Source organism: Chelonia mydas, chromosome 3, assembly GCF_015237465.2.
Source record: "Chelonia mydas isolate rCheMyd1 chromosome 3, rCheMyd1.pri.v2, whole genome shotgun sequence".
Classification (NCBI taxonomy): domain Eukaryota; kingdom Metazoa; phylum Chordata; order Testudines; family Cheloniidae; genus Chelonia; species Chelonia mydas.
In genome coordinates this window covers 23,895,366-23,910,612 of record NC_057851.1, presented here as the reverse complement: position 1 = coordinate 23,910,612, position 15,247 = coordinate 23,895,366, and the positions used below count along the sequence as shown (strand labels likewise).

Genomic DNA, 15,247 nt, shown 5'->3' with positions numbered 1-15,247 from the left:
CCGGTCACAGGTGGACTTTAACATCCAGGTGTCTATAGACTACCTTTCTTGTCCTGCAGGCATACTTCCAAAACCACCTCAGACTTAAGATGCCCAGCTGCAAACTGAAAGTCAGTGGGAGTTGAGTCTCCAACTCACTTAAGTTCCTTTGAAAATCCCACCCCAAATCCTTTAAATATATCTTGGTCACTTCAATTGGTATATACAATATGTGGTTGTGAAAAAAATGTTTGAATAGATTCATTTTGACTTTCCAGCCTCTTTGTTCCAAGGGCAGTAGTTTGAGGGCAAAATGAGAGATGGATACAGATGGAAAAATGTGCACATTACTGCTTCTATCATGAATTTTCCTCCTCAAAAGAGATTAGCCACCCACATAGATTCAACATGCAGCCTGAATGCACCACACCCTGCCATAGGCAGTGGTAGAAAGTTATGGTCACATGTGTACACTGCCTAGCACAACAGACCCTGACTCTACATTTGGGCAGCAAATAAAAATGATGATTCAATTAAATATTTGAACTTTCTCCAACCATGGTAAGCTATTTAAGACTCTGCATTGCCTCAGAGCTTATAGTAGCCAGTTTTTATTTTGTTATAATATAGGATGATGCAGTAGTAATCAAATGTCAAGCCACTTGAAAACAATTAAAAATGTAAGGTAAAAGTTGGAGGCTTTTTCTTGTATAATGCCCACCACACAGAAAGGTATATTATATACTCCTGGGGCAATTCTGCGCCAAAAAGTTAAAAACTCTGCTAAAAAATTTAAAATTCTGCACACAGTTTTAAAATTCTGCAGATTTTATTTGCCAAAATAACACTATATAATCATTCCAGTTTAAATTATTTTGGTAATTTATTTCAAAATACCTATCAGCAACTATGTTTAACAATACAGATATAAAAAATTCCCAGAGGAGCAGAGAGTTAAGGAAACCCCTACAACAACTCAATTCCTGTTTCTCTACCCTCTTCCCCCACCCCCAGAGCCCAGCTGGTGGGCCAGACACTCACAACCATTCTTCCCAGAGGCCAGCTGCAGGACCTCCCCCAACCCAGATTCCTAGAATCCTTGCACCCAAAGCTCAGGTGTGCCACCCCCACCCAGACACTCACACGCGCCTGCTATCCCACTAGAGCCCAGGGATCCAAGAGGGAGAAACGTCCTGATGCTGGGTTCTGGGCTTGAATGGAGTTTCCTGCATGCTGCCTCCTTCCTTCAGGGCATGCTGGGAACTGTAGCTACCAGGAATCCTACAGTTCCCTCTCCACAGCAGCGTCTTCTATTTGTGAGCTGGGCTCTGCTGGATCTAGTGCTCCCTAGTGGCGGCTGGCAGCTCTGAAGCCCATTTCTTGGGGGAGGGGGGGAGAAACACATTCTGAGCATAATACTAATTTCTGCGCAAATCCTGCACTGCGCAACGGTGCAGAATTTCCCCAAGAGTAATTATATAGGATAGATTCAACCAGCAGAGCTGTTCAAGTGTCTAACAACTGTAGTATCTATAATATTACTGGTATAAAAAGTATAACATTTATAAATTGGGTATATTTAGGGATACTGAATGGAACTTTCAAATGTCAATCCATATCCTCCTTTCTTATTACCCACTGTATAAATACACACAATCCAAATGCTGTGAATGTACCAAACTTTTTATTATTTCAAACAAACTTCTGTACAAAATAGCCCCGTCACACCAGGCAAAGAAATGCATTGACATTTGCAAACAGCGCATGACAACTTTAAGAATGCTTTCAGGTTTACATTTTTCTTTATTATACAGCTCTCCTCTTTTGGCTCTTAAAAGACTTCAATGTTTAACAATTATAATTACAGATAGGCAAGTATTAACTTTAGGAAATTTAGCAAATAAAGAATCTACCAGATCCACTACGAATCTATAGTCCATTTAGCTGACAATGGCAAAAGTACTTTTTTCAAGAACATTTGGTAAATATCCCTATATTAAACTGTTTCTGATGACACTTGAGTACTCAGCAGCAGCTGTATAGTAGAATCAGAAAGATTATTATCTGCATTACGTTAGCTTCTTGAGGCCCCAATCAGAATTGAGACCTCAGAGTAATAAGTGCTGTGTAAATATAAAACAGAAGGCAATCCCCTACCCCAAAGAGCTTGCAAACTAAATACTGCCTAGGAACTGACATTGATAAGTAACTTTGTAGCAGTGCAGTACAGTTTCTAGCGTGCAGCGTTACACCTCGAAAACATTAAAGGGCCACATTTTCTGAAGAACATTCATGAAAACTCCAGTGACTGCACACAAACTCCGACATATATACGGATACACAAATCAGGGTTTATGCATATGCCTTAGAGTTTACATGCAACATGTAAGCCAAGCATGCAAAATTTAGTGCACGTTTTTGAAAACGTGATCCTCTCTGCTAGAAAATTCACAGCTGCTGCAGGTCACTCAGACACTCAAAAGAGCACTTTTCTGGTTTTTGCAAAAGACCTTTATTCCTTCGACTGGAGAAAATAAGAACAAATGTAACTCAGTGAGGAACTCAGCTTCTTGAAAGTATAAGTCACATTTGAAAACAACAGCTAAGTAAGCAACTGAAACTTCTCAGTTTTCACATGGTACTGGCTGATAAGAAGTCCTATAAAGGAGTTTGACTTTAAGGGCAATTACAAATAGCTCAACTCCCAAACACAATCAAACCCTCTTTATATCACTCCTGCTCTAATAAGACCAGGTTTACACTAGAAACTTTTGCTGGTATAATAATGTCAGTTAGGGGTGAGAGAGTCTTTACAATGTTTTTATATCAGCAGAAGGCTCTAGTACAGACAGTTATACCAGCAAAAAGGCTTTTTGCCCATTTAAGGTATGTCTACACTACAAAGAGACCTGTGGCTGACCCGTGTTGTGGGGATTGGGGATATAAAATAGCAGTGTAGACATTCAGGCTTGGGTTAGAACCCAGGGTCTGGGACTCTACGAGCCCAGGACCCAACATCTACACTGCTATTTTATAGCCTGCAGCCCATGCCCTTTGAGACCATGTCAGCTGACCTGGGCCAGCTGCAGATGTTTTATTTCAGTATAGACAGATCCTTAGATTTCATTTGGGAAATTGGCATAAGATTTCAAGTGTACACAAAGCTTTAGTACTTCCTCATTATTCTCCAAGCTTCAGGCATTAGGCCTAAGAGTATTTCTTCTTCTTCAGTAATACAAAGTTGTCTGAATCGGAGGATAGTCTTGAACTGCATTTTACAAGTAAGTACATTAAACCTGAAACAGGATATTAATTTCTCAACTGTGGAATGGAAAGGGTTACATCATAAACCGAAGAGACAAAATGTCTTCTTTGGCAAGAGAATTTGTTGGCTGTTAGCAGCCAGGCAAGAATGAGCAGTAAGTGGCCACTTTTCCTTCTGCCTAATACAAAACATGTTGCGTCTCATGCAATGGTGCTGAACATTCAAATGACCTTCATTCCATAAAAATTCAATGGAGAACTTTATGTAAAACTAAATTTCCAACTAAACAGCCACTAAAAAAGAAAATGAGACAATTTCACTTTTATTTTAATTCATATTAAATTTCTCCTGCAAGATTTCACCCCTAGGGTTTAGTCCATTTTGTCCTTACTACTGCTTACTTCTGTGAAAGAGGCGGCTTTTTTGGATTAAACAAACACAGACAACAACAGACTGTTATAGATGTAGCTGAAATAAAATGTAAAAAGATAAGGCGGACATGTAAATGGAGATTGTGCTACATAAAGTCAGTCATATTATGACTAAAGATTCATAGATTTCAGTGATGTGAAGAACATACACACAAGTATTAACACCAATCTGTATTAAATTATGTAAACATACACATCTTCTGTGATCAATACATAGATCCACTTGTCTCAGAAGGGACTACTGAAGCAAAGCTCGAATTTGCTTGGAAGTAGACTCATCATTCAGGTGTTTTGTAGTGAACCTAGGAATACAAAGTGCAAGTGTAATATACAAATAATGAACATGAATTAGGACATCCTCAAAGCTTTGTTAGCAGTTCTGCAAATTAATATGAAGTTTTACTAAACACAGTAGGTTTATGTATATTAAACAGTTTCCTCACTTTCCCTATGGAAAACAAAGCTACTGCTGGGAACATAACTCTAAAATGGATGGTGTAGTTGTATGGTTGGATATTAACACTTTCATAGAAGACAGTCAGTGGTTCCATTACCATTCATCCATTTCATCTCCATGCTCTCAAAACAGTCTCATTAATTTTGCTCAGAAATAATCAAAATATATTCTGCTCTTTTGGAATCCTCGTTTAGTACATCTACTTACCTTAGATCTGTGCATGCCTCCCTGCCCCCTTACCATATGGCCTGAGCACTTCACACTATACTCTTCTATCTACCCCTGTACATACCTGAGAGCATTCAGAAGGCCTTCCACGGTATCAGGAGGCTGTTCCTTTAAAACTTTTATGTACCCCTTCATCTGGAAACAGAAGCATATGACTATTGAACAATATAGAATTTGCAGTATCTGAAAACAGATAAAAACCTAACCAATACAGGTCAGCTTTATTTCCAGATACGTCTCATACAGCCAGTGAACATGAACAGTAAAATGTCATTATACTAAATAATGGGCAAGAGTGGAGGGTCCCAGAGTTCAGGCTCCAGCCGAAGCCGGAATGTCTACATAGCAATTTTTAAGCCCTACAACCCGTGCCAGAGAAAAGCAGCTCTGCGTGGCTCAGAAGCTTGTCTCTCTCACCAACAGATGTTGGTTGGTCCAATAAAATGTATTACTGCACCCACCTTGTGTCTCTCATATCCTGGGACCGACACGATTACAACTAAACTAAATACCACATTATGGAGATGTGTATTTCTCTAAAACTCTAATTAGGAAAGGGTTATTTTATTTTATTTTGGGGGGTGGGGGGGCAGAGAGAGAGAAGAGACTATAGTTTAATGGTTTGGGCACTGGCTGGAATGTGGGAAACACAGGTTAAGTCCCTGCCCCACCTGATTCCAAACAAAATTTTTCATCCCAGATCACTTCAAAATCAGGCAGAGCAGGGACTTGAATCTGGGTCTCCCACATCCCCAGCCACTATCCTAACCACCAGGTGGTGGCCATACAAAAACCCCTACTGTTTCCCCGGACAATTTTGTTTTTTGCAAAAACATTTAAAATGTTTTGTTTTTGTTCCTATGCAGAATGAAAACAAAATTTCAAAACTTCAAAATCTGGGAAACAGAATTGTCTGGACAGCTCTACTGCCGAGACCCATTGCAGAGTTTTAACCACAGGTCAGTCTTTCCTCTCAATTTGAGATAACAATGTGTGTCTAAATCTGTAGGTGGATAAATGGAGGTTCAGTTAAGCACTTCCCAGATGCTCTTAACTAGTGCCAGGTCTATGGATTAGCTGCACAAGATGATCTGGAAAATGTCTGTCTCAGCCTTTACTCACTGAGTAATCAAATGGACATTAGCCAGTTACTCATTCTCCCTGTATGGAAAATCCAGTCGAGCTCACAGCAATCCACAGATAGATGGGTGCAGCTTAAGGCAGAAGCTATGCCCAAAACAGTCACCCAAGTTACTCGGCAGGAAAGCAGCTTTTTTCAAGAACAGAGACAATCAGAACCTAGGAAACTCAGAGGGTAAGAAAGGGCTTATTTTCTCCACTGTCTGTAGAGTGCGCCAAAACTTTTCCCAAGAGATTGCTGGCTTGGAGAGGAGAATTGCCTTCTACAGAAAACTGACCTTCCATTTGAATAGACGAGTCTGAAACACTGGAAGTATTCATACTAGGACATGCACTTTACGCTTGAAATTAAGATTTGGGACCCCTTTGCACACTCTAAAAACTGACTTGAGTATCTCCTGCCTGCCAATTCCTTTTTACTTTGTATCTAGCTACCTACACTGTTATAAACTTGGATTAGAATACATAATAAAGTGCCAGGTAAATGATCCACGTTCATTTGATAACAGTATTGTGAAACAATCATCATATATATTAGGGAAGCTAATCATATACAACTGGGCTTTTGGCAACATTTCAAGTGTTGTATTTCTGTGGCAGCATGGTCCATTGGGTAAGACACTGGAATCAGGAAACCTGGTCTCACCTCTACCACTGACCTGCTCTGTGACCTTGAGAAAGTCAATTTGCCTATATGTGCCTCAATTTCCTCACTGTAATATGGAGTCAGTGAAAGAGTCTTTGTAACGTGCTTTGAGATCAACAGATGAAATATACTATGAAAGCTAATATCACCAATATTATAAAAAAAACACAGATGCCCAAATTTTTTTGTATGTGGGAGGGGAAGCTGCTAGGGAAAACTTTTTTTCTTTTGTCAGTTGCAGTTTAGTTTTGTTGAAGGTTCGCTGTTTAACTGATTGTAGAATTAAATTTGTCCAAAGCACCTTGGGTAAATAGGTAGGTACTTTTTCCCTGTATATATGCAAGGCATTAAAGGTTGATTTCACTTCATTACTATGCTCACCAAAACTTAAGCTAAAAGTTCTAAGTCAGCATTAAACAGATAAACTTTAGGCTTAGTTTGGGTCTCAGCCAAACTAGTAACCACATGGAATAGCTGGTTATTTAGATTAAAAACACTTCCAAAAAGTGAGTTTTAGAACTGACAAATTACAAAGTTAGTTTATCCCAGAATGTCTACACTGCAATTTTACTGTAATAGAACAGCTAGTAAAGCAACAGAACTGCTTAATACACGACAAATGAGCACCAGTGTCTGATACAAAATTCGAAAACAATTGAAAATGAGTCGTATAAAAGCCTAAACTTCTATGGAAGAAATCTATAGATAAATATTTAGCAAATGTACAGAGCATTAAAAAAAAATCTTCTTTGTAAATTACGCTTACGTCAATCTTTGATGTCTTAGAAAAAGCTCCCACGGGATGAACGTGATCATAGAGAATAATAACGCCCACCATTACTCTCATGCAGAACATAAGAGTCTTTTCACTGGTGAACCGACTTCTGTATTCTCTGGAAAAAAAAAAAAATCTTGACTGATTCTGCATAGCACAATTTTATTCTTTCATGTGTTTCACATGAGAACTTTATTCTCAAACTAGAGTATTAGTGCATGGAAATCCCAAATCTGATATAATAGCATTAAAAGTGTAAATCAATAAGCTTTTAAGGAAACCAACACCAGTAATGATCCTTGAATCAATCAACTTGGCAGTTTAGAGGGAGAGAGAGGAAAAAAACAGAAAACAACTGATGGTACAGTAAAATCTTCCACTACCTCTTCAAAGATCATATTATCATCTCTATCAAACCCTGAATTTTAGACATTTGCTGGAGGTCTCCACAGATATGGAAGGTTATAAAGATAGACAGTGCTCATTATTCACTATTAGAATGCCAAAACTATAGGAACTCAAAGTAAAGCTATTTCTGTTGTTTAAATATGAGTAGTGAACAGGTAACATTCCTATCAAGATTTCATTTGCCTTTCAAATGGAAGCCTCAGCCCTGGCCTACACTAGGACTTTAGGTCGAATTTAGCAGTGTTAAATCGATGTAAACCTGCACCTGTCCACATGAAGCCTTTTTTTTTTTTTTTTTTTTTTTTTTTTGACTTAAAGGGCTCTTAAAATCGATTTCCTTACTCCACCCCTGACAAGTGGATTAGCACTTAAATCGGCCTTGCCGGGTCGAATTTGGGGTACTGTGAACACAATTCGACGGTATTGGCCTCTGGGAGCTATCCCAGAGTGCTCCATTGTGACCGCTCTGGACAGCGCTCTCAACTCAGATACACTGGCCAGGCAGACAGGAAAAGAACCGCGAACTTTTGAATCTCATTTCCTCAAGAAAAAAGGCGCGAAACGATTGTCTGCTGCTACTTTCATGGAGGGAGGGAGGGAACGGGGACCTGACGATATGTACCCAGAACCACCCGCGACAATGTTTTAGTCCCATCAGGCATTGGGATCTCAACCCAGAATTCCAATGGGCAGCGGAGACTGCGGGAACTGTGGGATAGCTACCCACAGTGCAACACTCCAGAAGTCGACGCTTGCCTTGGTACTGTGGAAGCACTCTGCCGAGTTAATGCACTTAAAGCATTTTCTGTGGGGACAAACACACTCGAATATATAAAAACGATTTCTAGAAACCGACTTCTATAAATTTGACCTAATTTCGTAGCGTAGACATACCCTTATATGTGGATGGCAAAGTTAAAACAGTCACTGCAACAGTTACTCCTTGAAATCATCATCAGGGAGATGAAAAATGAATTGAGCAAAAAAGAGGCCTGAGACCAGTCTATGCTATATTTTTCAACCACTACCTACATCAGAGGTTCAGATTAACTCCTTTATTGTTTTAATTGGCGACTTTTCTGCTGATTTCTTAAATGAAAGTCACCAATAGGAGAATGGTGAACCTTGTTAATTTCCAAAAACTAGAAGCTGTACTTCACAATTCCTTTACTTTGAGTTCCTGAACTCTATTTTTTCTTGTTTAAATAATGTAGTAACAATAATAGCATATAATCAGAAACCAGCTATGAGCACTGACATTGGGAAATGTCTGATAAGTATTCAGCTGTCTCCTTTATGATTTAAAAAACAATGTTAAAATTATGCTTTTAAAAAAGTTTTCAGTTGGTATTTTTGAAAGCAATCAGCATTTGCCTAACTCTGCTTCTAATGAAGTCAGTGGTAAAACTTATATGAAGCAGACAGGACAAAGCTGTGCAATTTTGAAAATGTCCCATTCCTTATTTTATTGTCTTTAAAAAACAACAGTTGTACCAGGATGGCAATACAGTCTCTTGCGAAGAATAACTGTAACTAGTCTAGGGATAGGCATATTTTCAGTGAAAACATCTGCTCCTGAACCAAGTGGCCAGCAAATACAAAACAAACACCCCTTTAGCTTATCAACTGGAATTCCATTACACCTATTAGCCACTTTATCTGAATGATTTTAATCCCTTAAAATTCTCTTTAATTATGCTACCTCTTTCTGTAAGCTCATGGGCCTAAATTCTGAAAAGCAACTGATTAAGGTGTCAAGATGGGTACGAAAAATTTGATGCACTCAAAATAAAGCGGCAGATGCTCAACACTTATGAAAATCAGCTTCCTATCAGATGTCAAGATGGGCAACCAAAAGTTGAATCACCTAACATAAGTTACTTTTTCTTGCTCTCTTCTGAACGAAGAACATGTTTAACTGTAATTCCCAGAGCATCTTTTTAAGAAAAAACATCTAATCTTGATTTAAAAATTGTCAGTGATGGAGAATCCACCACAACCCTCGGTAATAACCCTTAACTAAGATTAAGGGTCACTAAGATATGAAATATGGAGCAGAGGGAAGATGAATTAAAAAAGGTCACAAGATTTTTTTTCCCCATCAGTAAGAATAAAATATTGTATCTTACATTTTATCATATTTAAGGCTTTGTTAATTCAATTCCTAGGACAATGATAATTTTTAGTATGTCATACCTCCTGGAATGTTAGGGTAAATGAAAGGAGAGTTCACTGGAGATGTACTACTATTACCTTCTTTGACCTTCAATATCTCCTCCCACCATCTGCCTAAAAGCATCATGCCAGGACATTTCAGAACTGGTAGATAAACTGCAGCAGAAGCCATAACAGTAAGTAAAATTAAAGGATTCCTTTCATAAAGGTGGATTGTACAAAACAAAAACTACAACTAAACTACAATTAAAAAAGGCCAAAAAATAAGCACTGGCTTCCTCATCACACAATCTTTAGCTTATTTTATTTAAATAAATCCCTTGGACCCAGTAAAATTATGTAATAGTCCCTTTCTAAAAGGAGTAATGACATTTGAGTTAAAGGTAAAGACAATATAGTCTATGTTCCTTTTGTCATTTTAGTATACTCTCCCTTTGTTCTTATCAGCTGAGTACAGAAACTGAGCAGAGGGATTCTCAGCTCGGATACCAACTCCCTATATGGCTTTAGGCATTTTCTTTTGCAGCTATGCTTTCCCAATGTGAAAATATTGATCTAGGAGTTCACAGCTGTATTATGAGGATTGAATTAATGTTTGCAGAATATTGGACACATGTACTCCTTGCTAACGTACAACGGGGTCCTGTGCTTGGGAAAAAATCAGTTATTCTGTTATTTACATCCCTCTCTTCTACAATGGGGGTACTGATAATATTTGCTGTTTATATTGTGGTAATGCCTAGAGGACCAAACCCATTGTACTAGGCACTGTACAAGCATATAATGAGAAGATGGTCTCTACTTCCAAGAGTTTCCTTAATCTGAATAGGTTATGGATACAAACAAATTGGGGAGGGAGCACAGAGTAACAAATGACTAGGATCAACTTGGTAAGCCATGGTCATATCACAGCCGTTTTTGTAGGCATCAAAGCAGAGGAGCATTTCAAGATGTCTTTTTTTGTTGTTGTTCTATTTATCTTCTATCTATTTAGATAAATTTTATATAAAAACTGTTGCAATGAAGGTAGATTTGACCAAACATCACAACTGAGTGAAAACTCTCTCCATTGGCTGATTTACAGCAAAATGTAGATTCAATTTAAACAAACAAGTTCCCTGATCAAGAAATAGAATATATACTTCTCTAGACCCTCCAGTATTTTCAGAAACAAACAAAAACCCTAACCACCACCCAAAAAGACTATCTTTGTTTCCACCAGTTTGTCTATAAAAATGTCATAGCTCAGACTGAAATATCTGGTTGTGTGATATCAACTACAGGAAGATTACCTCATATACAATTGTTTGGGAATCTTCTAAGAAATCAGACCTCCAATTTCAGCAAAACACAGGAGTATGCACATAACTTTATGGATGCAAGTAGTCCCACTGAAGTCTACGTACCAATTCTAACACTCTGCTGAATAAGAGCCTTATGCTGTGAACCTCCCTGGGCAAAACTGTTAATTTATTAATGAAAAATATTCATACTAGTCAAGACAGGAGGCATGACTTGCTTATATTAGTTCTTTGTCTACTCATAAGTCTCGTATATATGCTTTAAATTAAAATATCTATCTTAAATTTTTATAGAGCAACTACCAGGCTGGTTGCTCTATAAAAATCTAAGATATTAGAAAGATATTTTAATTTAAGGCATACATACTAGACTTAGTTTGCAAAAACTGCTCACATGCTAGATGGCTACTTAAACAGAACCCTCCCCCCCCCCCAAAAAAAAATATTGAACTGATAAATAAACTTACGGTGTTTCCAACATTACTTTACATACACTGGCCATAGTACTTAAACAGTCTGTTGTATTCTCAATCGGTAGGGTTTTGTTCTAGAAAAATTAAACACAACCATGATCATTAAACCAAATTGTACAACTAAATGTTAGAAAATAATGCAAAAAATCTTATCACCTACTTCTGATACAAAGTGTGTTGTGGCATTGCTGAGTGTTTTGAGCATTGGTGTGGCTTCTGCATAAAATAGAGACATTCTGTTGGCCATTTCATTATTTACTTCATTCTCAATGTCTATCTGATGAAAATATGAAGAAAAAATAGTTAATAAATGACACTCCTTTCAAAAATGTTACCAGCAGGGAGAAACAGATAAACTGCATACTCACACCAGTGAGCCATTATTTACGTGAGTAGTCTCATTACAGTCAATGGTACAACTTGTCTGATTAACTGCTCACCAATATAAGGAGTTGACAATATGGCCTTTAATGTAGGCAGCTTGTAAACCACTGCAAAAAACGTTACCACCAGTGGTGGGAATGCACATCCATAAACTCCAGAGTGAAAACAAAAAGTCCAAGTTCTATTTACTTACATGCATATTGTTTATTCTGTTGCGATTTATTGTCCGTCTGTAGTAACTGAAGTCATTTTGAATGGCTGGGTTTCTCATCTTAATGGATAAAAAGAATCAGTATATAACACACTTCAAAATGCAAGGAAATGTTTCAGTGTATATTTAAAAAATATTTTTAACCTTAAGTTCATCAAAGCGGAGAGTAAAATGTAAGATTTCTGCAAACTCCTTGGCTAGAGCCTGTTCTCGTTCCAGGTGTTGAGTTGGAGTATAGGGTGGACAGGTCAATGATTCTAATAAGCTCTGTAGTGTTTTCTCTAAGGAAGATAAAAAGCACAATGTGTAGTAAGTCATGGCTTTTGCATTTTTGACACAATGTCAATTTGTATCTTGATGTTTTATGCCATATGTATAACTATTTTTGTAACAAACTTGATTTCTAAATAAGAATTTTTCAAGAAGAAAGGCCCTCTGTAAACTGCGGAGCCCTAAGGACATAATTAGTAATTGTCCTTAGGATTCTAAAATGAGGGATGGGGGTCAAAAACAACCACCACCACCACCAACTGGCTCCTCACTCTCTGCCATCACTCCCAGTTCTTCACATCATCTTGGTCTTCTCTCTCCTCTCTCAAAAGAGACCTTCCACATCCCTAATTTTTTGACAGTCCTTCCCATACACAAATGCTAAAGAAAGATCTATTGCATCCAGTCCCTCAGACTTCTCATCCACCTTACTTCCCCTAATGGTCACCCCCACCCTTCAATATGGGACTCTGCCAAAAAGAATCCAACCTTCGTCACTGATGCCACTGGGATCCAACATGAGGATTACGAGTGCAAAGTGAAGGACCTGGCAATACAGGATGCAGGAATAATCTCCTACAAAGGGTTTGGGAGGGGAAAACTCAGCGTAGTGGACCTGAAGGTTGTCTATACTTGTTCCCCATTCCACTCAGGAGTCCTAACCCAAACCCTCTTTCCCAGCTCTTTCTAAGCTCAGGAAATTGACCAGTACTGATAGTGAAAACATAATCAAGGGCTGGCTAGAACCATAAATGTTAACGCATATGGCTTCATGCTGCTTTTAATAAATTCCAAAAATTACATCTGGATATATTTATGTTCAGATCTGTGAAAACAGAACCTACAGGCTTCACAGAAGATAGAAATCTAGGCACTATAGTCGAATTAATGGTACAACTCTCTAAGCCAGTGGTTCCCAAACTTGTTCCGCCGCTTGTGCGGGGAAAGCCCCTGCCGGGCCAGTTTGTTTACCTGCCGTGTCCGCAGGTTCGGCTGATCGCGGCTCCCAGTGGCTGCGGTTTGCTGGTCTAAGCCAATGGGAGCTGCTGAAAGCGGCGCGGGCCGAGGGACGTACTGGCCGCTGCTTCCAGCGGCTCCCATTGGCCTGGAGCAGCGAACCGCAGCCACTGGGAGCCACGATCGGCCGAACCTGTGGACGCGGCAGGTAAACAAACTGGCCTGGCCTGCCAGGGTCTTTCCCTGCACAAGTGGCGGAACAAGTTTGGGAACCACTGCTCTAAGCTTTCAGAAAAAGAGAAGCTTTGCATATCTGTATATGAAAATAATATCGGTTAAAAGAAATATATGAGGCACTCACCTAGTCTGAGTGAAAACTCATAAAACTGCTTCAACCTCAGAACCAGAGGACACACTGAATTCCAAGCTCTTTCTTGAAGTTGGATATCATTTGGGTTTTGTATTGCCTGCAATGACAATATTACTGTAAATATACGTATGACACTGGAATAAAGAACCAGGCTTTTGTGCATGTATAAATATAGGAAGATTTCCAGTATGGTAGTTTTTAAAATATTTCTTGAAAAAGATCTAGAACAATTGTAAGACAAAAGCTGTTGTATGAAAGAAAAAAAAAAAAAGAGCCAAAAATACAAGGTCAAGGGCTTTTTAAAAAATAGCAAAACGAAAATATCAAGGCATCTGTTTCAGCTGTGGTAGAAACAGTATCATTTAGTGAAGTCCTGGGAACTATTTTAAAACTATTCATTCAAAATGTAGCACCCACATACAGGAGCATGCTTCAGAAGCATCATCAAGGATCTACAACCTATCCTGAAGGACAGCCCATCACTCTCACAGATCTTGGGACACAGGCCAGTCCTTGCTTACAGACAGCCCCCCAACCTGAAGCAAATACTCACCAGCAACCACACACCACACAACAAAAACACTAACCCAGGAACCTATCCTTGCAACAAAGCCTGCTGCCAACTCTGTCCACACATCTATTCAGGGGACACCATCATAGGGCCTAATCACATCAGCCACACTATCAGAGGCTCGTTCACCTGCACATCTACCAATGTGATACATGCCATCATGTGCCAGCAATGCCCCTCTGCCATGGACATTGGTCAAAGTGGACAGTCTCTATGTAAAAGAATAAATGGACACAAATCAGATGTCAAGAATTATAACATTCAAACACCAGTTGGAGAACACTTCAATCTCTTTGGTCACTCGACTACAGACCTAAAAGTGGCAATTCTTCAACAAAAAAACTTCAAAAACAGACTCCAATGAGAAACTGCTGAATTGGAATTAATTTGTAAACTGGACACCATTAACTTAAGCTTGAATAAAGACTGGGAGTGGATGTGTCATTACACAAAGTAAAACTATTTCCCCATGTTTATTACCCCCCTCCCCCCCACACACGGTTCCTCACACGTTCTTGTCAACTGCTGGAAATGGCCCACCTTGATTATCACTACAAAAGGTTCCCCGCCCGCCCCCCACCTCTCTCCTGCTGCTAATAGCTCACCTTACCTGATGACTCTTGTTACAGTGTGTATGGTAACACCCATTGTTTCATGTTCTCTGTGTATATAAAATCTCGCCACTGTATTTTCTGCTGCATGCATCCGATGAAGTGAGCTGTAGCTCACGAAAGCTTATGCTCAAATAAATTTGTTAGTCTCTAAGATGCCACAAGTACTCCTTTTCTTTTTAGGTCAAATTATCCATAGCAGAAACATTAACGAAGGCCATTTGTACTGCACTCACACTGAAAAGGGTTTACAGGGTTAAAGCTTGGGCCCTTCACAGTCAATGGGAGTTCTGTCACTACTTTAGAACTAGGTTTTGGCTGTTAGGTAACCAACTGCTCTCACTAATGATAATCATGAAGATCTTGTATCAGAGACCTTCACCCCTAACCTGGAAAACACCCCAGGTCAAGTGAGAGCTAAAGTAGATAGATACAATTCTGAATGCTAGCAGATAATTGGAGCATTTCAGAAGCTTTTCCTTAGACGATCATCTGTAGAATTGTAATTGTGATGTATTTTTATGGTGTCATTTGACAGTCTTACATAGAACAGAAACTATTTTGCATTTTTCCTAATTTTACAGTGCCTTAATGA

The 15,247-nt window shown here is 38.9% G+C and overlaps 1 protein-coding gene across 10 annotated transcripts in view; it reads right to left on the bottom strand.

The window, feature by feature from the left end:
• Nucleotides 1-1,644: 1,644 nt before the first annotated feature.
• Nucleotides 1,645-15,247, bottom strand: part of CYRIA (CYFIP related Rac1 interactor A) — a 74,454-nt gene continuing 60,851 nt past the window's right edge. For all 10 annotated transcript variants that reach the window (XM_043542242.1, XM_043542244.1, XM_043542241.1 and 7 more), the window contains 8 exons: nucleotides 13,462-13,567; nucleotides 12,018-12,154; nucleotides 11,856-11,933; nucleotides 11,439-11,555; nucleotides 11,273-11,352; nucleotides 6,913-7,039; nucleotides 4,425-4,495; nucleotides 1,645-3,977 (listed from right to left, as the gene is read on the bottom strand). In XM_043542242.1, the coding sequence (XP_043398177.1) occupies nucleotides 3,914-3,977; nucleotides 4,425-4,495; nucleotides 6,913-7,039; nucleotides 11,273-11,352; nucleotides 11,439-11,555; nucleotides 11,856-11,933; nucleotides 12,018-12,154; nucleotides 13,462-13,567 (780 nt within the window). In that variant the 3' untranslated portion in view covers nucleotides 1,645-3,913. The remainder of the gene's footprint in view (nucleotides 3,978-4,424; nucleotides 4,496-6,912; nucleotides 7,040-11,272; nucleotides 11,353-11,438; nucleotides 11,556-11,855; nucleotides 11,934-12,017; nucleotides 12,155-13,461; nucleotides 13,568-15,247) is intronic.